Raw genomic sequence first — 22,398 nt, 5'->3', positions numbered from 1 at the left:
ACAGAATCAAAAGGGACAAGACTAAAGGGATAAATCCAGGAAAACAGGTGAAGATCAAAAACCGAGAACACAGGCAAGGCAAGGCAAGGCAAGGCAAGGCAAGGCAAGGCAAGGCAAGGCAAGGCAAGGCAAGGCAAGGCAAGGCAAGGCAAGGCTGCTAACGAGGGCTCTGTAGTGTAGCTATAAACGGATAGGCGCTAAACAATACTCGGCAGAGGGAAGGGATCAGAGTGAGTGTTAAATAGTGAGGGAGTGATATGAAACAGCTGGGTGCAATCAGTGTTAACAGCTCTGTGCAATCCTGCTGAGTGCAATCAGTGCAATGAATGATGGGATATGTAGTCCGGGGTGATGTGCAACAGTGTGTAGTGCGAGAGTCAATGAAATTGGAAAGGGTGACCTCTGATGGCTAGCAGATGGAAGTTCATGGACCGGATTCGTGACAATAGAAGATGTCTAGGCCTATTCAAGTTATAGGGAATGAACTGCATTTTTAATATATTTTTAAAATACAATGATAGATCTGGACAAGAAAATACAAATAAAAAAAGAGTGTCATATCATTAACCCAAATAATATACAGTACCTGACATGTGTACTAATGGACTTCCTGTCCCTCACAGACTCGGGCTCCAGCCATTGATTGGCTTGCTTGCCTACAAGCCACATTTCAGCCTCTTCCTATCAGCCAATCAGATCTTGTTTTAGTCCACAATCTCCCATACATTATCCACATGTCCCAGACAATCAGTAAATGGCAAGTCCAGCATGAGACGATGGGCACGTAAGTCACTTTATAGTCATATTTTCTTAAGCAAATGTGATAGATATTGATTATTAACTCAAATGCTTGTTTCTCCCTATATGTGCTTGTGTGTAAATATCTGCAGTGGTTCACTTCATACATACATGATCTTTAGTCTTTTGCACACGCTCATTCCCGCGCTGGACTCAAGGTTCTTCCGAACAATGAGAAACTTTTCCATTGCAACTGGAGACACACAGGAGGTGGGTCTGCATTGAATAAATTACCCACAATGCCAGTTTGTGTAAAATGAAGCAGTGCAGACTGCGTTGTATATTTCTCTCACTTATACCGTCTATTGTTTTTAGGAGATCCCACGCTGGTTGCGATGCGTTCAGCAGACGGAGCGAGGGTTTGACACTCTACTCAGTCATGCAATTAGAGAAAGACATGCACAGAAAGAGGTACATTTTGGTTGGACCTCGTGAACATGAATTTAATAGAGCAAAGTCACATTTTAATATCACGGGTGTTTTTCTGTCTCTGCCAGGCTGAGGAGTTGATTCATGATGTTTATTTGTCCCTCAAGAAGAAACTAACAGATTTGAGCTGGAGGGACGACAGATCATCAGCCTTTATTTTGAATAAGGTATGTTGTGAATCATATACAAAACCATATCCTACTGAAACGGTGTATGGATTATTGTTCAGATAATTTTGTATATATTTCAGATGAAATCTCTCAATCCAAGACTCTCCACTAAAACAAATAACCTCAATCATGCAGAACTCAACCATCTCTATGCAGAGGTAAATGAATTAATTGAAATTCATTTCGATGAGTGAATTAACAGTCAGTGTAGTGAATGAAACATTTTCATTTATGGATTCTTTCACATTGAGAGGGCTTCATTGGCTGTTTCTCTCTCTCTCTCTCTCTCTCTCTGTGTCGCTGCACTAGGTGGTTTTGAGCGAGGAGGATTTTTTCTCCAACTACCTGCAGATGCTGGTGCTGGAGCAGAAGAGCAGGAGCAGACTGCTCTCACACGGCACACAGACTGAAGGGTTAGTGCTCTCATATTTGCAATGACATTTAGGGTAATGTTTTGTCAATGTCAAATATGTTAAAGGATTTTAAATGCACAACGTGGAGGCAAAGAGTGATGCGTGTTGGTTAGTGTGCATCAATTAAAGCGGCGCATTAATATAGAACGGTGATTAAACTGAGAACTCAACCATCTCTATGCAGAGGTAAATGAATTAATTGAAATTCATTTCGATGAGTGAATTAACAGTCAGTGTAGTGAATGAAACATTTTCATTTATGGATTCTTTCACATTGAGAGGGCTTCATTGGCTGTTTCTCTCTCTCTCTCTCTCTCTCTCTGTGTCGCTGCACTAGGTGGTTTTGAGCGAGGAGGATTTTTTCTCCAACTACCTGCAGATGCTGGTGCTGGAGCAGAAGAGCAGGAGCAGACTGCTCTCACACGGCACACAGACTGAAGGGTTAGTGCTCTCATATTTGCAATGACATTTAGGGTAATGTTTTGTCAATGTCAAATATGTTAAAGGATTTTAAATGCACAACGTGGAGGCAAAGAGTGATGCGTGTTGGTTAGTGTGCATCAATTAAAGCGGCGCATTAATATAGAACGGTGATTAAACTGACTTGGAACTACCTGTGCATTAAACGGTTTTACTGCATACCTGCATACTGCATACTGCATACCAATCAGAATCCAGTATTCAGACAGACCATGGAATAAGAGAAAATATTCTTTAGTTTTTTTATATATATTTTTTTTTTAATGTTTATTATTAATTATTCCACTATTTAGTAAACTGTATTATATATATACATATTTTTTTAATATGATAATTTTTCTTGAATTGTTTTTAAATAAAATATGTATTTATAAGATAAAACTCAAACATTATGATGCTCATTTTATATCCATGGATTATGCAAATATTGCTTATCTTCAAAAGTCTCAACTAATTTAAAAAACAGTTTTTACTTCATAAAAACTGTACATATTACGTACATAGGAACTCATTCAAATTTTAGTCTCATATTTGTTTTAATTTTTTTCATCTTTCTTGGGTTGTCACTATTCTGATAGTATAGCGTAGCAACATATATTACTCTCCGTATTGTGATGTACATCCAAGTGAAATGGATTATATAGAAAATGAAAAAGTATAGGGCAGAGACTTGATTCTATCCATGGGTTGTTGATTGGATGGTGGAAGATATGAATGCGAGCTTTAGGTTGATCCTATGCATGGATGACTAGTTCAATAATATGCATTTAGAACATCTGATGCCAACTTTAAGTCATCATCCATTTTGCATGTCTGTCTTCCCTCACCTCTAGTTTGTCTATCACTCCATCCATCTCTGGTAATGACATCATCATCCCTGTTGGAATGTTTGTGTCACCCTTCTTCCATTCCTCATATCCCAGGTATCTAGTGACAGCACACAGCATGAAGCAGGATATTCATTCAGTGGAAATACCATTACATTCAAGGGAGCATTACATTTGATGCTCCCTGAAATAATGTCTTAAATTTTCCTGTTTTTATGCCTCATTTTTTAATCCACTCTTCTAGTTTTATGTGCTGAAGATGTTATATGCATGCATGAAAATTTACATCAATATTATATAGGGCACTGAATTATGGCACACTGGGATCTCTGATGGCTAAAGATCTTCTCCACCTTCTGTTCCCTGATAGTAAGTCAGTATGGACCTCAATCACTCAACGTGAATGTGCATGTGTGAGTGTGGGAGTGTTTTTAAACGCCTTCTGTTTCTCATCACTAGTCCACATGCAGGCCAACAATCCAGAGTCAGACAGCATGTGCATATGGTCCCATTATCTGAGTGTGACCAGGGATCCAGGATGGGTCGGCACATTCTCTCTTTCCCCCTCTAAACAGCAGGAGGTTTGGGTGCAGTACTCTGCTCTACAAGTGGCACTGAGTGTAAGCTAACTTACTCTAGACCAGGGGTTTTCAATCTTTTAGATGCCACAAACCCACAAATGTGACTAACCTTGTGTGTGTGTGGGGGGGGGGGGGGGGGGGTGAATGGACGGCACCCATTTACTTTCCTCTGCAGTGAATGGGTGCCGTCAGAATGAGAGTTCAAACAGCTGATAAAGTAGGCTACCCGACACAACTCCAGTCCATTAAGTAACGTCTTTTGTTGTGAAAAGCTGCGTGTTTGCTGTGTGTAAGAAACAAATCCATCAATCAAGACATTTTTAACCTTGAAACTTTTGCTTCTGGCTAAAATATGAGTTCTTTATCCACAATATTGCTTTCTCCCATGGAAAAGTCAACTCATCTGAATCGGGGGAGAAATATGAACGGATCAAGCACCATTTACAAGCAAAAACAATCCAAAATAGTGCTAAGCAAATGTGTAGGTGGACTTTGATGTGATGGACTTTTTCACTGGTGGAAGTGTTATTATGGCATTATGGATTTAAAGTTCCAAAGCGACAGTTTAAAGTTAAAATTCCTTAATGATGGATTTTTCTTACAAGCTCACAACTTTTACTTTAGAAGTTAACTGATGGACTAAAGTTATGTGCATTACTTATGTCTTTATCAGCTGTTTGGACTCTCATTCTGACGGCACCCATTCACTGCAGAGGACACATTGGTGAGCAAGCGATGGAATGCTAAATTTGTCCAAAGCTGTTCTGATGAAGAAACAAACTAATCTACATCTTGCATTTTCAGCAATTGAAATTTGTGGGTGAACGATTCAGTAAAAATATTGTTTTTCTGACTCACCATAGTACTGTACTGTTATATTTATAATTTATTTTCAATTTTATTTTAATCTCATTTTTAGTTATTTATTTTAACCTATTTTTTTTATTTATTTATCAGAAAATGTTTTATTAATTATTTAGTTTTACATTATTTACACTGTTGTTCTCTAAGCTTTTAAATGCACTCCCTTGCGGCCCTCAGTTTGAAAACCCCTGCTCTAATCTACAACAACACTCGTTTCATTACTATTTAACGATGAACCCAATTTTATCTTTCTCAACGTGTTATGTTCCATATTTGTTTCTTAACAGGCTTATAAGATGAGTTTCACAAGGCATCCAGCAGACTCATCTCTATCAGGCCTTTCTTACCTTCACCTGTTCCTCTCCTCCTTTACAAAGGTACAGAGAATGTCAATGAGAAATGTATAAGCACTCAAGGATGTGTGCTAATCAGAAAGTTCAAATCATATGTTATAGGTAACGTGTGACGCTGACTCCTACCATGAGTTCATGCCCTTTGAACCTTCCTTCCTGGTGACAGTCCTGTGTTCAAACTCCGGCTTCTGCCCCAAAACGCTGACCTGTGTGAATAAATCTCAGAGTTATCCTCATGAGATGTGTCAGAGTCGAACGCTGCACTAAATCTGGGAGGAACTCGTGTCTGCTGAGACCTTTTGGAGCTTGTTTGGGATTATTGAACCATTGGAGCTGCTCACTGTTTAGTAAAAGAAGGTCATTCCAGAGATCATAAAGCTTTTTATATTCACTTGTTAAGTAATGGGTTTTGGAAAAGTCACGGATACATACATTTAAGCAATATTATCACATTTGATAAATCATGTACAGAATGATGAACAGTTAAAGCCTGGTGGATGTGTTCTCTCACAGCACTTAGAAAATTGACCATGCTTTTACTATAGTATTGAATTTTGGGGGAGATGTTGATTCATACAAAATAATATTTTTGGGAAGGGAGGGAATCTCATACATTTTTTTTAACTACAACTAGCATAGTTTGTTTACAGAGTTACACTGGTTTACATGTGGTTACTGTAAATACCACAGTTAAACTGGTTACTATACAAGATTTATGGTACATTTTTACCAAGGAAGGAGAGCATTTCACCAAGTAAAAGTGATTCCAGTTGTAATTCATTAATGATGGATAATTGTGCTCTTTATTCTCGCTATTGTAAATACAGTTTGATGTCTAAAGTCTGAATGTATCATGAATGCCACTCTTATTTTTGAAATGTATTATGTTTGGATGAAACATAAAAAAAAGTATTTTTTGCATGTGTGCTTTTTGGTCTGTAGTCAAGGAATTTCATACATATTACATACTATTTAACGTTTTAGCGCAGAACATTAATCACTACCAAAAATTTAAGGATTATGTACATGAAATTGAACAATATATAATTATCTTAATCTCAAAAGCAAAAAAGAGATTACATTAAAATGCAAAATACATAGATTTAATGCATAAATCATTTTGACTCAGGAAAGTCCTAATAATTTGGAAATGTCTTTCTCATGATTATGAATTATTTCAGTTTCTAAGAGAAAATGGTCAAATCCATTGTTTGTGTGTGTGTGTACCTGGTATTTATCACATTACGGGGACCAAATGTCCCCACAAGGATAGCAATACTAGTAAATTTTGACCTTGTGGGGACATTTTTGAGGTCCCCATGAGGAAACAAGCTTATAAATCATACAGAATGAGTTTTTTTGAGAAAGTAAAAATGCAGAAAGTTTCCTGTAAGGGGTAGGTTTAGGGGTAGGGTTGGTGCAGGGCAATAGTACATACAGTTTGTACAGTATAAAAACCATTACGCCTACGGAATGTCCCCATAAAACATGGAAACACAACGTGTGTGTGTGTGTGTACCTGTTTTTCTATTCTGTTGGGGACTTAAACCTGAATACACACAGACTCATGGGGACTCGTGTCATGTGGGGACCTAAATTGAGGTCCCCACGGGTAAACAAGCTAATAAATCACACAGAATGAAGTTTTTGAAAATCTAAAAATGCAGAAAGTTTCCTGTGAGGGGTAGGTTTAGGGGTAGGTTTAGGTGTAGGGCAATAGAATATACGGTCTGTACACTAGAAAAACCATTACACCTAAGAAGAGTCCCCACAAGGATAGCAAACCAGACGTGTGTGTGTGTGTGTGCATGTTTATGTGGTTTATGAGGACACAAATTTGTATGATAACATGGGTAAGACATAGGTATTACAACGAGAAGGTGATTTATGAGGACATTTTCAGTGTCCCCGTAATTCAAAAGGCTTATAAATAATTCAGTTTTTTTGAAAATCTAAAAATGCAGAAAGTTTCCTGTGAGGGGTAGGTTTAGTGGTAGGGTTGGTGTAGGGCAATAGAAAATATGGTTTGTACAGTACAAAAACCATTACGCCTATGGAGAGTCCCCATAAACCATAAAAACAAACCTGTGTGTGTGTGTGTGTGTGTGAGAGAGAGAGTTTATAAATTCTGTATTATTGTTTTCATAGCATTTAATGTATTTCAGAACTAAGTTCTACATTGTAATTACGTGAAACAATAACGGCTCAATTTACACCAGAAAACCCATATTTCATTATATAACGTGAATAAAGTATTTTAGATAAGACCGTGTTGCCGTCATCAGCTAGCGCCATTCTGAACAAACGTGTTGTTGTGACGCACATTTGATGCGTCGGAGTTCTGTGTCAACATGGCTGCACACGCTGGAGACAAGCGTGGTCTGGAGCATTTAGATGAATATGATCCAAAACCGGCAAAACAGCAAAGAAGTTTGCACGATCAGATGGCGGAAAAGCGTTTTGTTGTTGTTTTAGAAGGAGCCACGCTTGAAACCGTAAAGGTAAAGGACAGCTAAGCACCGGATCGCGTGTTATTCATTGGAATTGCCACTATAGCTTTAACAATAATGCTTCTCCTAACTGTAGGTCTCAGTATTTAAATGTAAGCGTATCTCTATACAGGTTGGAAAGACATTCGAGTTGCTGAACTGTGATCAACATAAGAGTATGATCATGAAAAGTGGAAGAGACCCTGGGAAGATTCGCCCTGATATCACACATCAGGTAAAGCTCTTCAACTCTTACCAAGCATCCGAGCTAAACGTAGTTCATGTTACATTTGAAATGTAGTAATACGATCAAATACAAAAGTTTTACGTTTTTTTCACTTTTTAATGAGAAATTATTGATCCGATGCACTATGGTTTTAGTTGAAAAATAATGTTACAACTTATTATAAATATGTTTTGAATGCACTGAGAATAAAATGTGAAAAACAAGCCATCTTGCAAAGATGTTCTGACATCTAAAACCATATGGTTTTTGTAGTTTAAAACGGAGAGATTTGTCCCACATCTGTCCTCTGAATGTCTGCTATCCCACAGTGCCTGTTGATGTTACTGGACAGTCCTTTGAACAGAGCTGGACTGCTTCAAGTGTACATTCACACAGAGAAGAATGCTTTGATCGAGATCAACCCACAGACAAGAATTCCTCGCACTTTTGCACGATTTTGTGGACTAATGGGTAAATTCACTCCATTTGCTCATATACTGTAATCAAGTCAATTAAATTTTGTCAGTTTTGTATTACAGAAAATGCTGTAGTATCTCAGATTCAGAGTAAGTTTATCTTACTACTATTTGTCCTCCTATAGTCCAGCTTCTGCACAAGCTGAGTGTGAGAGCAGCTGATGGTCCTCAGCGTTTGTTAAGGCTGATTAAAAATCCAGTGTCGGACCACCTGCCACCTGGATGCCCCCGATATTCGACATCATTCAAAGCAGGAGATGCTGTGTGTCCCAGAACAATTGTCCCTAAAGATGGACCTGCCGCTGTTGTCATTGGTGCATTTGCACATGGAACAGTGAGTCTGTTCCCGCTTCTCCTCACAGCTAAATGAAATATATTCCCCATGCATAGAAAATAATTTCATAAATGTGAATTGTGTCATCGCTTTTGAAATAAATCACTGATCTGTCTCTCCATCCTATCATAGGTGAACGCTGACTACACAGAGAAGACTGTGTCCATCAGTAACTATCCTCTGTCTGCCGCTCTGACCTGTGCCAAGATGTGTTCAGCGTTTGAGGAGGTCTGGGGAGTGCTATGACAAAACCAAACTGTTATGAACTTTCATGTTTCTGCCGGATTGAGGAACAGACCTTTGGACTGCGTTCTGTGTGTGTATGGTCCATTCCTTTGAGCAAAAATTGTGTTATATGACATCAGAACAGAGGAGAATATTTAATGTATTATGACACAATTTTAACTCACACTGAAGCAAACAGTTATACCCTTTAAAATGTGGGGTATTAAACCTCAATTCCATTTTGTATAGGTTTATACGCTTAATAATAAACCCAGATTTGCATTTCTGATGCATGTAACAACACTTTTCCCTTTTTTTCTCCCTACAATAAACAAGAGCATGCAACAGCGTGCCACTTTTTCAGCCGCCTTTGTTTCCAGAAGCAATTTTTCCATTTAAAACGTCCATGTTAAAGGAGTATAAGCCATGAACAAAGCCAACCAGCTATAAGATGAATCAGAACATTACATTACTATTAAGCAAAAAAATATTTGAAAATCAGACAAAAAGACATAGGTACAGGACTGTACTTAACGTAGCACTAACTTTTTCTGTGTTCAAAATTTGCAAAATGTATATAATGAGCGAGTACATCATGAATTCATCTTCCAAACCTCGTTTTTGTCTTCTTCCGAATCACTATGGTACACTTATAATAAGTACTTATATTTGGACTATTGTAGCCTGGTCGGGTCGTCACCGCTGCGGAGTAACACATACCTGCGTGAATCGCCAGAGACATAAACTTAGAGAAGTAGCTCCGGTTGGAATGTTCTTCCGCGGGATGTGTGCAGTTCTGTTTATTAACCGCTAGAGCGCCAAAAGTTACATAGTGCTGCTTTAAAGGGGTCGAGAGAGAGAGAGAGAGAGAGCGAGAGAGAGAGAGAGAGAGCGAGGGGGTCACATAAACACATACTAGCTTCATCACTGTGTCTGTCATGAGACTCTGTTCCTCTTTCAGGCTCTGTCTTTACATTTATTTTGAAAGATGAAGCTCGCGATTATGGTAAGGGGCGTTACATTTCCGACGAGAGCTTGCGTTGTTCGGCCAATCACAATGCACTGGGTCAGCTGGCCAATCAGAGCAGACTGCGCTTGTCGGAAGGAGGGACTTTGTAGAAAACGAAGCGTTTGAGAGAGGCGGGGCATAGAGGACCTACAATAATGTACAGTATTTGAAAAAGAATGTGTTTTTTGAACATTAAAGCATGTCAACATATTCTGTTACACCAAATACACAAAATAAGGATCTTTAAAAAAGCATCATGTGACCCCTTTAATGGCTTTGAGGAGAAAAAAAACATGAAGCATTGTGAATGACAGTCAAAATAATTAATATAAAATTCAAAAGTATAAATCTTTGAAGTATTTTGAGAGTGTAGGGAGACTGATTTGATTGTCATTCACTGTGCTTCATGGGATTGAAAAATGGCCATTTTTAGTGCAATTTTGCTTGCTGTGACTGATTGATAGAGATTTATTTCTGTGCAGAATCATGGGCGGTGTAATCTTCACCAGGAATTCTGCTGTTAAAACAGTTTTTTTTTTAAATAAATTGAAATTACGAAAACCGATGGCTTCTGCAAAAGCATGTACCATTGATTAACAACCTTGAGTTCACACACAGCAGGTCTGTCTTTGAAGGTTTGCAAGTTATCATTAAAACTCGATTCCCCTATAGAGAAAATTAAATGAATTTTTACTTCTGGGACCTGACTGTTGCTGGTTTTATTCAGCATTATTCTGAGATGTTCTTTTCAAATTCTCTTTTAGAATTCTCCTCACTTGTTCTGCTTCATCACAATCGTTTTATAGTTGTACTGTAGCTTTAATCCTGTATTCTCCATTCTCCCTCTCTCCTCCTGTGTTCAGGCTCTCTGGACATTTGAGCTTCCTTTACCATCAAATGTGCTTTAGTCGTTACTTAAAGATTTTTTTCTGTCTAGGCTTGCTGTTGATTCTCCCTGCTGCTGGCAAGTTAGGATGCGTTTGTCACTTTTAGATTATTAAAATTTTTTTTTTCACATGCAACACAAAATTACACCATTGTACGGAAGAGGATTAGGGCCAAGCCATAATAAAGGAGTGTTTAATAATGATGTATTAATTGGGTAGGTAGGCTATAGGGAGAGCTTTGTTGTCCCAATAAGGCAGCGTCTGTTCAATAATTTTAATTAAATCATTTATATTATTGCATCCTGTTAATGTACAATACTGAGGTGCAAAAATTGAGTTAAACCTGAATGATTCAGTAGTGAACCACTGAATTTGAATAACTTTTATCATAACTTAAATAACAGATAGATGTGCATTTAATAAAAATAATACGCAAATGGGACAGACACATACACTGTATGTATTTACCACTTCTACTAAGCAGAAAATATATATTTAGACGATGCAGTATATACATGATCAGAAATCAGTCTTTCATGAGCCGTCGTCCGCTGATTCGTCGCTCATCTCTGGATCCTCGCAATCTTTAGATTCGTCTAGCACAGATTTCTGTGTCGATGGGATCCAGGTAGTTACAGACTGCGCTCTTCCTGCCGAGAGCCAGCACCTCTATTCTGCTAGAGAGGGGCTCATCCTCCTTCCTCTCCGACAGGAACGTCCGATGAAGCATTAGTTTCTTCATTGTGTGACATTTGTATTAAAGAGCTGAATTAGAACCTGCACCGTCCTCTTCAAAAACCGCACATGTTCCGATGGCATCCTCGCACTCCCCGGCGAACAGATAGCGGCCCACCTGCATCATGGGCTGCTCGCTGTCAATGTCCACGATCTTACACGCGCCCTGCCGACTGGAGATTAAATCCGAGCTGATCATCCCAGACAGTTCCGCCACAACCAGCTGCTCCTCTTCTTCCCGTTCGTCCTCCATGGCTGTGTCTGAGGAAGCAGTTGCGCTCATTTAACTATTTGAAATGTCGTATAACTCATGAGCTGAAGCCCTCCGACAACTTCACGTAGCAAATTGCTGTCAGTCGTAGTAGATTTTTCTTCTTCTTCTAATGTTATTGGCGGTTGGCAAACCAACTGAAAGGTGCATTTACCTACTGGACTGGAGTGTAGGCAGTACTGTGAAAGAAAGGACAAGGAGAGGAGAAAATAAATAATAATTTATATATATATATATATATATATACATACCTTCTCCTCCCACCCTATATATCTCCATCAAATTCTTTCACTTATCCCAGTATGTTTCAAATAATTCATTAGACTATGTATTTCCCTAGACATTGTTTTTCCTAGCAGATTTCCCACTGTCATATTTTGTTTTCCAGCTTGTGTTTCTAACTCCCTTCTTTCTTCTTCATACCTTTTACAATCTAATCAAATATGTGTTACTGTCTCTTGTGTGTTGCAGTGGTTGCAAAGACCCGTGGGGTGTTTTCCTATTCTCTGTAATGTAACATTTAGACCAGCATGACCTATTCTAAGACGTGTAATTATCTTTCCTTCCTTTGGATTCCTGCTCTGCCTGATACTATTTAAACCTACTTGTTTTTGTATGTTATACAGATGTCGTCCAGTAACAGTTATGTCCCAGTATTCTTGCCATATTTTGCTTGTCTGTCCCTTAATAATGGTTTTGATTTCTGTTCTACATAAATTGATATTTGTATATCAACTGTTTCATGCTTAATTGCTCCTCTTGCCAGAATATCTACAATTTCCTTCCACCCCTACATGAGCAGGAACACAAAGGAAGGAAACATCCAGCCCGTTATCATACAGTATTAAAAGTAAGTTGAATATCTGGTATATGATATCTTGACTACATGATGTTTTCCCAGATTGAATACTAGCAGGAGTGCTGTCGTAGATTGTGCGCGACGGAAGAAGTGATCGAAGGTCCGGTTCATTTACACGAATCGGTTCTTTTGAACAGTTCAGTGTAAAGAACTTTTAAAACACGATTCATTAGTACTTACCTATCTATCTATCTATCTATCTATCTATCTATCTATCTATCTATCTATCTATCTATCTATCTATCTATCTATCTATCTATCAGTCTTTTTTATGACTTGATTAGTATGTTAGCCTTTTCCATTTACATCAGTTAGGACTTTGGCCAAAAATGTGTTTTGCACATTTAAACGAATAAATACTCTCTAAAATAAACAAACAATCTCTGTTCCTTACGAATGTGTTACTCGGTTATTAAAGTAACTTTTCGCATATCCATTTAAACCTCGGTTCACCTGAGAGAGAAAAAAATCAACGGATCAGGAAAAGATCCGACTCCAAAGAATGAATCGTTCACCAATCGGGCATCGCGAGCAACTCCCGGAAATCCAGCGTGTGCTGAAGTCACATGTGCGCTAGCTCACTGCAGAGCGTGAGAGACACGTGTACTCCGGCAACTTTCGTAAATTAAAGGTACAATTTCTCTGTGTGTCCTAGAGAAGATCGGGATAAGCGCAAGAGCGTGGTTTTGTTCAGCAGTAAGTATCTGATGGGTTTATCTGCAGAGATTTTTTTGTGTCTTAATCGGTTCACAGTAAGCTAAGCATGTAGTTTGCAGCAACGTGCTAGTAAACGCTGTGCAAATACATCTGAATGTTTTCTATCTAAACATGATTTTGAATTTGCTGTAATAATATAAACATAATGGCTTCGCTTATATTAGTATTACCTATGTAAAACACTGGAAGCTGCTTCACTCTCTGACAATCAACCAGCCGACTCAGTAAAAGTTGTATTTGTCACGATTACAAGCTAGACATCTATTTTAATAGAAGCAACGCTTTGAAATTGTATAGATGAATATGCTTACATGAGAGTGTTATCATACAGTATGAAAGCCACATGGGACATGCCCTGGCAATCCACACACTGGCTAGGTTTCTGTTTTTCTAACCTTATATTTATGGTGTTTTCTATTCTGGGCAAATATCAGCTTGTTAATTGTTCACTTGTATTGTTACCGTAGAGCAACTTTGTAGGTGTCAAGCATGGGTAGGAAGTTGGATCCCACCATTAAGGTGAAAAGAGGACCTGGACGGAAGGCCAGAAAACAGAAGGGAGCAGAAACCGAGCTGTCCAAGTTTTTGGTTGATGGTAAAGCGCACATTCTCTGAGCCATGTGTTTATTGGGCTATATTTTCTTTTTTCACTTATTCATTATTTATGTTTATTTTGTAATATATATAAAATGGACATAACAATGGTTATCTTTTATTCGCAGATGACGGGCCAAAAAAACTTACAAGCAGAGCGAGGAAACGGTACGTTTCTTTGAAATGATTACATATGAATAATGTAGTTAATTCCTTTGTCATATTTTGGTATCTCTGTGATAATTACTTGTGAATATGATTTATTTTTTCCCAATACATTTCAACAGAGCTATAAAAAGAGCTCAAGTGACTGAAGAACCCAAACAAGAGGAAAAGCCCAAAAAAGGTATTTCAACATTTAAAAATGAAATTATAATGAAATTACAATGTTTTACACCCATGAATTAGTAAATAAATTATTTTTTATTTCAGGATTCTCAGATGAGAATAGTAAATGGCTAAAACCAGCGCAGGGGAAGCGAAAGATTGAACAATCTGAAGAAGATGAGGACAGTGACAGCCAATGGGAAGAAGATGATGATGAAGATGAAGAGGGCTTTGATAACAAGGAAATGGAGGAGAAGGGGGAGGATGATGATGAAGATATGGTTGATGACTATGGTGCCGATGAACAAGACAGTGATGGAGAAGAGGTATGATTTCAACCAATGAAAAACATTTGTATAGAATAAATCTTGACCTTTCTCAAATGTCAAAAGCATTTTTTTTTTCTCCTTAAAATACCCAGATGTCATACTACTAAAGCTTGGGGCACAAAAAACTACATTTCACAATGCAGTGTGCTTGACTTTCCATTTCTGTGTGAGATGAGCTGGAAATAATATCAAAAGCAATTTTTAGCATCTCTATCTTGGCTTGATGTTTATTGGTTATAAAATTGCCTTGTTTATCTAAAAGTGCACTTTTCCTTGTTTTAAAACTAGCCAAAAAGCCATGTGTTGACTGTGAAACAGTAGACTTTAATTATATGCATTTATGGTGTAATTACTAAATTTCTGTCAATCCATGTTAATTTTTACCGCGAATAATGCGCTGTCACTTTAATTCAGCGCGTGCAGCACAGCAGAAATAGAGTGCAGAAACGATCGCAGCATGACTGCTGCAGACCCACTGCTCCTGGAGCACGGCAATCGCTTGCAGTGTGAACGCTCTGATCCGTTAACATGGGCGCGGACAAAATACGCACCACATACGGAGTGTGTGAACCTGGCATTACGTTTGTATGCCTGCCCAGTCTGTTCTGTTCTCGTGCTCCATTTAGGCGCGCTGCATTCTGATTGGTTCGGATAGCATACTGCGGGAGGTCCGGGGTGTGGAAAATCGTGCTATAAAGCGATTTAGAAATCGCGCAAGCTCAAATCGCGATTTTATGACTATTTCGATTAATCGCGCATTTAAATTTACAATACGTGTCTAGGTTACTCTCCTGGCTCGGCATATAAAATTATATGTTGTAAATAGGGCTGGACAATAGTTCAATATCAATATGTATCGCGATATAATTTTTTTCAATAACGGTGATATGATTTTTAAACACATTTCCGATGTTTCGATATATAGCCTACATTACCAGTGTTTCCCATACATTGATTTATTTGTGGCGTTTGATTTCCTTGAATAAACATGAGCACTGCATGTTACAAAATCAAAACACGTCGCGGGTGTTTTATATGAATGTATCTCTGAAGGGAACCGACTGTCTTCAGAAAAGTTTCCATGACATTTTCATTTGATCTGATAAAGAAGAGCCGATTTGATTACAGCCATTACTGGGGAAACCGTTAGTTTTATCACTCTAAAAGCGCCTCCTGCTGGCAGAGAATCAGTTTGCATTTTCAATAAGCTCGTCTCCAGCAATATTTCCAGTTTTTGTTGTTGTTAAATTGTTTTGTTTTCTGCAGCGACTCTGAGCACTTTTCATACCCTTTTGTTTCAATCTATAAGAATAATCAGCCTACACTACCAGTCAAAAGTTTTTGAACTAAGACTTTTAATTTTTTTTTTTTATTCCTGTGATCATAGCTGAGTTTTCAGCATCATTACTCCAGTCTTCAGTGTTACATGATCCTTCAGAAATCATTCTAATATGCTGATTTGCTGATTATCAATATTTAAAACAGTTGTGTAAAAAATTTTTTCAGGATTCTTTGATGAATAGAAAGATCCAAAGATCAGCATTTATCTGAAATAAAAAGCTTTTATAACATACACTATTCCATTCAAAAGCTTGGAGTCAGTATAATTATAGAAATTGATACTTTTATTTAGCAAGGATGCTTAAAAGGGATCAAAAGGGATGATAAAGGCATTTATAATGTTACAAAAGATTTCTATTTCAGATAAATAGTGTTCATATCGATATCGGAATTATATCGTATCGACTGAAATTTTGGCCATATCGTCCAGCTTTAGTTGTTAAATAACATAAAAACAAATGTTAAGGCCGCTATCATTATTTGTGGTGTTGCAATTATTTAGTTTCTCAGTTTCTGACAAGGACGATGCAGGAGAGATTTCTGTGAGGGTCTCAAGAGTCTCTACCTATATATACACATCAACTGACACTTCACCAGAAGTTTACAAGCTTGGCTTATCTTTATGTGGAAGTTCTAAAGAACGCTCCGTGCAAATGGTCAATTGGATTTAAAATGGGAAATGCATTTAGTCACATCACAAAATAAACATGCAACAAAGTGAAGCTGGCAACATTGTAGCATACTACTACAATTTGAAATATGTCATTACATACTGTTATACTCTATAAACACTATTAAAAACAATCAGCGTAGTATTCTAAGCGTAGCCCTTTCCTTATTGTGATTTTTATCATTACTTGCCCTGTCAGCTTCTGCCAATTGAGAGAGCTGCAAGAAAACAGAAAAAACAACCAAGCAAGAAACCAGAGAGTGATGACGACGACGATGAGGATGAAGAAGAGAAAGATGATGATGATGATGATGAAGAGGAAAAGGATGATTTAAAGGAAGATGAGGAGGAGGAGGAAGAGGATACTGTACAGGCAAATATTGATGAAACTGAAAAATTCATACTCCCAGCTGCAGCGGATAGAGCGAAGGAGGGTGAGTCCAACTTTATTATGTCAGAAAACTACAGAAATTCACAGCTTCTAAAGTTGTATTTGATCTAGAAGTGTATTTTAACCCTCCATCTCTCGTGTATATAGGTCTTTTACCCATGGACTTACAGACCATCCATCAGAGGATCAAAGATAATGTGGATGTGCTGTCTCACTTCAGTGAGAAGAGAGAAGAGGGTAAAGAGAGATCGGAGTATCTCTCTCTGCTGCGCTCTGACCTCTGCACCTACTACAGCTACAACGAGTTCCTCATCAGCAAACTCATGGACCTTTTCCCTGTCTCTGAGGTGTGTGTTAGTGTCTGCTAATGAGGAGGAACTTAGCATGGCAGGTTTTATTACAGTTTAAATCGCTGAAGTATAGATGCTTCCTGTTTTAGTACCACCCATCTGCTTCCTCACAAGGTGTGTGGCTATGCTAACAGGATAGAGGAACTGTCTGTCAAGATCTGAAGGGGTGGATGGCCACACCCCCTCCACCTCTATATGAATTGGCAGTACATCTATATCAGAAAATAACTGTCTTTGTAAAACTTTGGAAATTGTTTTCTTATCTGTTGATTGATGTACAGATATCATTTTCAATTTCAGCTGATTGATTTTCTTGAGGCCAATGAAATTCATAGGCCAGTCACCATCAGAACCAACACCCTGAAAACCAGAAGAAGAGACTTGGCTCAGGTCTGAACAGATTTATTTTCCTTTTAACCAAAACGTTGTGATATTTTGTATTAGAGTCACATTTCCATCTGCTATGATTGGACGGTGCTAATTATGGGTTCCAAAACATGATCAATTATCACATCATCAGAGCTAGTTGCAAAATGCATATGACCACAGTGTTTTTGTAGAATAAATGCTAACATATGCTGATACATCCGAACAATGTCAAAAGGTTGGCTGTCTGTCAATCATTCATTGTGCAAAATATTGTAGGTGATGTGTGGCTTTTAAAATAAATAATCACCTGATTGAAAAAATTAAGTTGTGTACATGCTCAAGGCTTCTCGTGTGAGGCATGCAGATGCGAAGTTCAAATAACATTGATTAAAATAACAGCCTCTCACTCAATTTCTTGTTTGCTGTAAGACTAAATTTGGAAATATATTTGGAACTAACTGCTTTTTCAGCAGTAGAAACAGCCACAAAGATGGGTTGCCATTATCAATAGTGTAACGATGTGCAAAGCACTGCTCACACAGAGGTCACTTCTAAGCCAAAGAGTTTTCTGTTAATCGATTTTGCAGAACTTGCATGTCAAAGTTCAATACACCTGAAGCCAATGTGAAATCTGTGTCGGGGTTTCTGCGGGTCTTGTCCTTCCACATATTAAGATCTGAAAAAGGTCTTAAATCAGAGCACAAAATCTTAATTCATAAAATCATGGCATTAATTGCTGCATGCATTGCAAAAGAAAAAAAGTCCTTCACAGTGTTTTTGTCTTGTTTTCCAGTACAAATGTCTAAACAGCCTTAAAGGGATAGTTCACCCAAAAATGAAAATTTTGATTGAAAAAATTAAGTTGTGTACATGCTCAAGGCTTCTCGTGTGAGGCATGCAGATGCGAAGTTCAAATAACATTGATTAAAATAACAGCCTCTCACTCAATTTCTTGTTTGCTGTAAGACTAAATTTGGAAATATATTTGGAACTAACTGCTTTTTCAGCAGTAGAAACAGCCACAAAGATGGGTTGCCATTATCAATAGTGTAACGATGTGCAAAGCACTGCTCACACAGAGGTCACTTCTAAGCCAAAGAGTTTTCTGTTAATCGATTTTGCAGAACTTGCATGTCAAAGTTCAATACACCTGAAGCCAATGTGAAATCTGTGTCGGGGTTTCTGCGGGTCTTGTCCTTCCACATATTAAGATCTGAAAAAGGTCTTAAATCAGAGCACAAAATCTTAATTCATAAAATCATGGCATTAATTGCTGCATGCATTGCAAAAGAAAAAAAGTCCTTCACAGTGTTTTTGTCTGGTTTTCCAGTACAAATGTCTAAACAGCCTTAAAGGGATAGTTCACCCAAAAATGAAAATTTGAAGTCCAAAATATTGCACCCATCCGTTATAAAAGAAGTCCACATGGCTCCGGGGGGTTAATAAAGGCCTTCTGAAGTGACACGATGCATTTGTGTAAGAAAAATATCCATATTTACAACTTCATAAACCTTAATCTCTAGCTTCCGCTAACTGTCATACACGCATTCACGAGAGAGTGGCGTCCAGCGGATGATGTAGCACGTAGGCAAACACGGGGACGAGCGCGGAAGTGACAAGCGTGGAAGCGAAACACCGGTCACGAATTAGTAGTACAAAACGAGGATTTGTAAAGAAAAATGTCGGAGGATTTCAATATAAGCCAAGAAGACACTGGTTTTCCTTTGCTGTAAACAAAACCAACCCTCTACGCACACCTTGGCAATATAATCGCCATTGGCTAGTACATTTTTTTTGTTTACTCGCCAGACTGATATACTATTTTATACACACACACACACACGCACGTTTACTTGGCTATCTAAATGGGGACATTACATAGACTTCGATTGTTTTTATATACAGAGTTATACACTTTTTATCCTAAACCCACCCCTACCCCTCACAGAAAACTTTCTGCATTTTTACAATTTCAAAAGTAAAAAAAAACTTTGTTTATTTTTATAACAGATTTACAAATGAGGACATCCACAAATTTAGGTTTTTTGCCGATTTTGTCAGGTTTTGCTCACTTTTGGGTACAAATTTGTCCCCAAAATATGGTTAAGTTGGTACACACACACACACGATTCCACCCAATCAGCTTATCTTTGTAAAATGGAACAGCTTCTTAAATAACTGAATGTGCACTCTTAACTTCAGCCAATCAAGCATTATATTATGATATGGCAATTAAGCACTATTTAATGATAGAACTAGTGATTAGAACTAAAACTTGGTAACCATGAATGAATGCATATTTGTCATTTTAACTGAACTTAGGACTGGTGGTGGTATTTAAGATATTGTTGGTCATAGGTAATGGTAATTATTATTAAAAGATGATACTACTACTACTATTATCTGCTGGGTTCATGAATATTAATCACGTTGTCAGCGTTCGCTCGAACTGATTAGCTGAAATCAAAACATGGACGGTAATAGATGAGCGCCAGCCAACGAGAGCTGTTCGCGCATTAGCTCCGCCCACTGCCGAGAAACCGGCATATCTTCTGCTTGTTCTTAAAAGCTGAATAATTCTAAATGAACTCTGTTATTTTGACAGGAATATACAACAAAGAATATGGTTTACATTACATGATTTAGTCGCATATGCGAGTGATTTACTCGCAATGTTGAGGGTTGAAAACTTGTTTCTTACGAGACTAGCATATTCTCACCGGAGTTTACGCTACACCTACGTGCTACGTCTTCCACTGGACGCCACTCTCTCGTGAACGCGCATACTACAGTTAGCGGAAGCTAGAGAATAAAGTTTATAAAGTTGTAAATATGGATATTTTTCTTACACAAACGCATCGTTTCACTTCAGAAGGCCTTTATTAACCCCCCGGAGCCGTGTGGACGACTTTTATAATCGATTGGTTCAATTTTTTGGACTTCAAATTTTGGGCTACCATCCACTCCCATTATAAAGCTTGGAAGAGCCAGGATGTTTTTTTTTTTTAATATAACTCTGATTGTATTCGTCTGGAAGAAGAAAGTCTCATACATCTAGGATGGCTTGAGGGTAAGTCAATCATAGGGTATTTTTCATTTTTGGGTGAACTAACCCTTTAAATCAAGATACATTTACCTGAGAAGCAAAATATGGAAGATATTTGAAGACTTGTTTTCTGAGAAATAGAGCAAAATTAAGTGAGTTTATGCTTAAAATCAAACAAACAAACCGTTTGTTTTGAGACCGTTGGCAGATATTTTTGTTAAAATAATAATTTCACTTTATTTTGATCAATTGAAAGTAAGACATCTTTGCTTCTAAAAGTAAATGTTTCTTGAATTGAGAAACTTTAGTCATTTGCACTGGAAACAAGACACTGAGGTAGAACAGTGTGGTTTTTTGTTTAGTGTGATCAGAATGTAAGAAGTTATTTCCATATTCTAAATAAGGTTTTTTTGCAGAACGAATTGAATTGAAAATGAATTGAAATGTAATGGAGATCTGTTGGAAGTTGTGTTTTTAAACTGTTGCTAATACAACAATATTTCTGCTCCAAGGACATTTTCATTTAGAGAATATATTGACATATTGTGTTATCTTTAATTTAGTCCTTAAATTTTCTTTACTTGGTCTTTAAAGTGACTTTCGTAAAACCCTATGTGTGGGGAAACGGGCAGAATTTTGCACAAAAAGTCGAAATGAAGCAGAAATAGTGACAGATACTGTTTTCTGTATTTTGATATAGATCTGAGTGTAATAGATTATGGATGTATGCGAGTGAATGCAAGCTTGCAGTCGATTGTGGATGGGCGGGGTTTTAAGTGGACTAAATATTTAAAGAAGTCTGCCATACGTCACTAGAGAAGTCATTTTCAACAGAAGATAGAGTTATTAGAATGTTTTGATTGAAGATTACAAAGTCAATAAAAAAAGCATAGATGCATAATTCATAATTGTCTATAACGTGCATTTGCAAAATAGCTTGGGCACATTTTCATTTTATGCCAACTTTAACAGTCATTGTGAATATTGTGTACAAAACACTGTCACAATATCTGAGACAAGTGGTCACAAGAGACACATCTATTTTGATACCCTTCTTTAATACCAGGTGTCTCACCTGACCACTTGTGATTGGAGCATCCCAAAACAACACACATTAACACCGATGTCTCGTGTAATCTAATGGCTTGTTCTTTAACACAGGCTCTGATTAACAGAGGAGTGAACCTGGATCCATTGGGGAAATGGTCCAAAGTGGGGCTGGTTATCTATGACTCTTCTGTTCCCGTTGGTTAGTTCTACTGTCATTTCCGAATAACATTTTTTTTAAATTCTCCATCCTTGATGACTGAAAGCATTGATGTTAGTTGTAATCCTCTCTTTTATATAGGAGCAACTCCAGAATATTTGTCAGGCCAGTACATGTTGCAAGGTGCATCATCTTTTCTGCCTGTAATGGCGCTTTCGCCCCAGGAGGGGGAGTTAGTGCTAGACATGAGCTCCGCTCCAGGAGGCAAGACCACTTATATGGGTGAGCATATGCTTCTCTGTGACAGTCACACCAACTGCTGTGTTATTTGAGCCTTTTTATTTTTTATTGGCACAGTCGACACAAAGGATTCAAGTCAAACATTTCTACAATGTTATATTAAAATGCTTTGAGAGTGTGTAAAGACAAAATGTGTATCATTTGTGTGATGCAGCTCAGCTAATGAGGAACACGGGCATGATTGTGGCTAATGACGCAAATGCAGACAGGCTGAAGAGCGTGGTGGGAAACATCCATCGTCTCGGTGTCACTAACGCTGTCATCTGCAACTATGACGGCAGACAGTTCCCCAAGGTCCACACATCCTCTTTTTGCTGTTCTGTCCTGTTTT

General features: G+C 37.9%; 3 protein-coding genes and 1 pseudogene across 3 annotated transcripts in view; 3 read left to right on the top strand and 1 right to left on the bottom strand.

The window, feature by feature from the left end:
• Positions 1-5,827, top strand: part of kel (Kell metallo-endopeptidase (Kell blood group)) — a 16,349-nt gene extending 10,522 nt beyond the window's left edge. Inside the window, exons 8-18 of the mRNA XM_016256175.1 lie at positions 624-784; positions 891-1,008; positions 1,114-1,209; positions 1,296-1,394; positions 1,478-1,555; positions 1,707-1,810; positions 3,124-3,213; positions 3,419-3,486; positions 3,577-3,737; positions 4,850-4,939; positions 5,018-5,827. Coding sequence (XP_016111661.1) covers positions 624-784; positions 891-1,008; positions 1,114-1,209; positions 1,296-1,394; positions 1,478-1,555; positions 1,707-1,810; positions 3,124-3,213; positions 3,419-3,486; positions 3,577-3,737; positions 4,850-4,939; positions 5,018-5,182 — 1,230 coding nt within the window. The 3' untranslated portion in view covers positions 5,183-5,827. The remainder of the gene's footprint in view (positions 1-623; positions 785-890; positions 1,009-1,113; positions 1,210-1,295; positions 1,395-1,477; positions 1,556-1,706; positions 1,811-3,123; positions 3,214-3,418; positions 3,487-3,576; positions 3,738-4,849; positions 4,940-5,017) is intronic.
• A 1,378-nt stretch (positions 5,828-7,205) lies between these two features.
• Positions 7,206-9,341, top strand: LOC107569993 (EMG1 N1-specific pseudouridine methyltransferase). The gene is made up of 5 exons (XM_016256178.1): positions 7,206-7,416; positions 7,538-7,639; positions 7,960-8,101; positions 8,232-8,440; positions 8,573-9,341. Exons 1-5 carry the CDS (start codon positions 7,267-7,269, stop codon positions 8,684-8,686), a joined length of 717 nt encoding a protein of 238 aa, XP_016111664.1. The 5' UTR covers positions 7,206-7,266; the 3' UTR covers positions 8,687-9,341.
• A 1,630-nt stretch (positions 9,342-10,971) lies between these two features.
• LOC107569994 (general transcription factor 3C polypeptide 6-like) lies at positions 10,972-11,672 on the bottom strand (annotated as a pseudogene).
• Positions 11,673-12,939: 1,267 nt separating this feature from the next.
• nop2 (NOP2 nucleolar protein homolog (yeast)) overlaps positions 12,940-22,398 on the top strand; it is a gene marked incomplete at its 3' end in the record, with an annotated part of 13,554 nt that continues 4,095 nt past the window's right edge. Inside the window, exons 1-11 of the mRNA XM_016256177.1 lie at positions 12,940-13,122; positions 13,611-13,738; positions 13,866-13,905; positions 14,025-14,083; positions 14,170-14,390; positions 16,604-16,838; positions 16,943-17,142; positions 17,446-17,535; positions 21,722-21,809; positions 21,909-22,049; positions 22,222-22,361. Coding sequence (XP_016111663.1) covers positions 13,633-13,738; positions 13,866-13,905; positions 14,025-14,083; positions 14,170-14,390; positions 16,604-16,838; positions 16,943-17,142; positions 17,446-17,535; positions 21,722-21,809; positions 21,909-22,049; positions 22,222-22,361 — 1,320 coding nt within the window. The remainder of the gene's footprint in view (positions 13,123-13,610; positions 13,739-13,865; positions 13,906-14,024; positions 14,084-14,169; positions 14,391-16,603; positions 16,839-16,942; positions 17,143-17,445; positions 17,536-21,721; positions 21,810-21,908; positions 22,050-22,221; positions 22,362-22,398) is intronic.

This window comes from Sinocyclocheilus grahami, unplaced genomic scaffold, assembly GCF_001515645.1.
Source record: "Sinocyclocheilus grahami isolate Dianchi unplaced genomic scaffold, SAMN03320097.WGS_v1.1 scaffold1401.1, whole genome shotgun sequence".
NCBI lineage: Eukaryota > Metazoa > Chordata > Actinopteri > Cypriniformes > Cyprinidae > Sinocyclocheilus > Sinocyclocheilus grahami.
The sequence above is the reverse complement of the archived record's forward strand: the minus strand, read 5'-3'. Positions and strand labels throughout refer to the sequence as shown.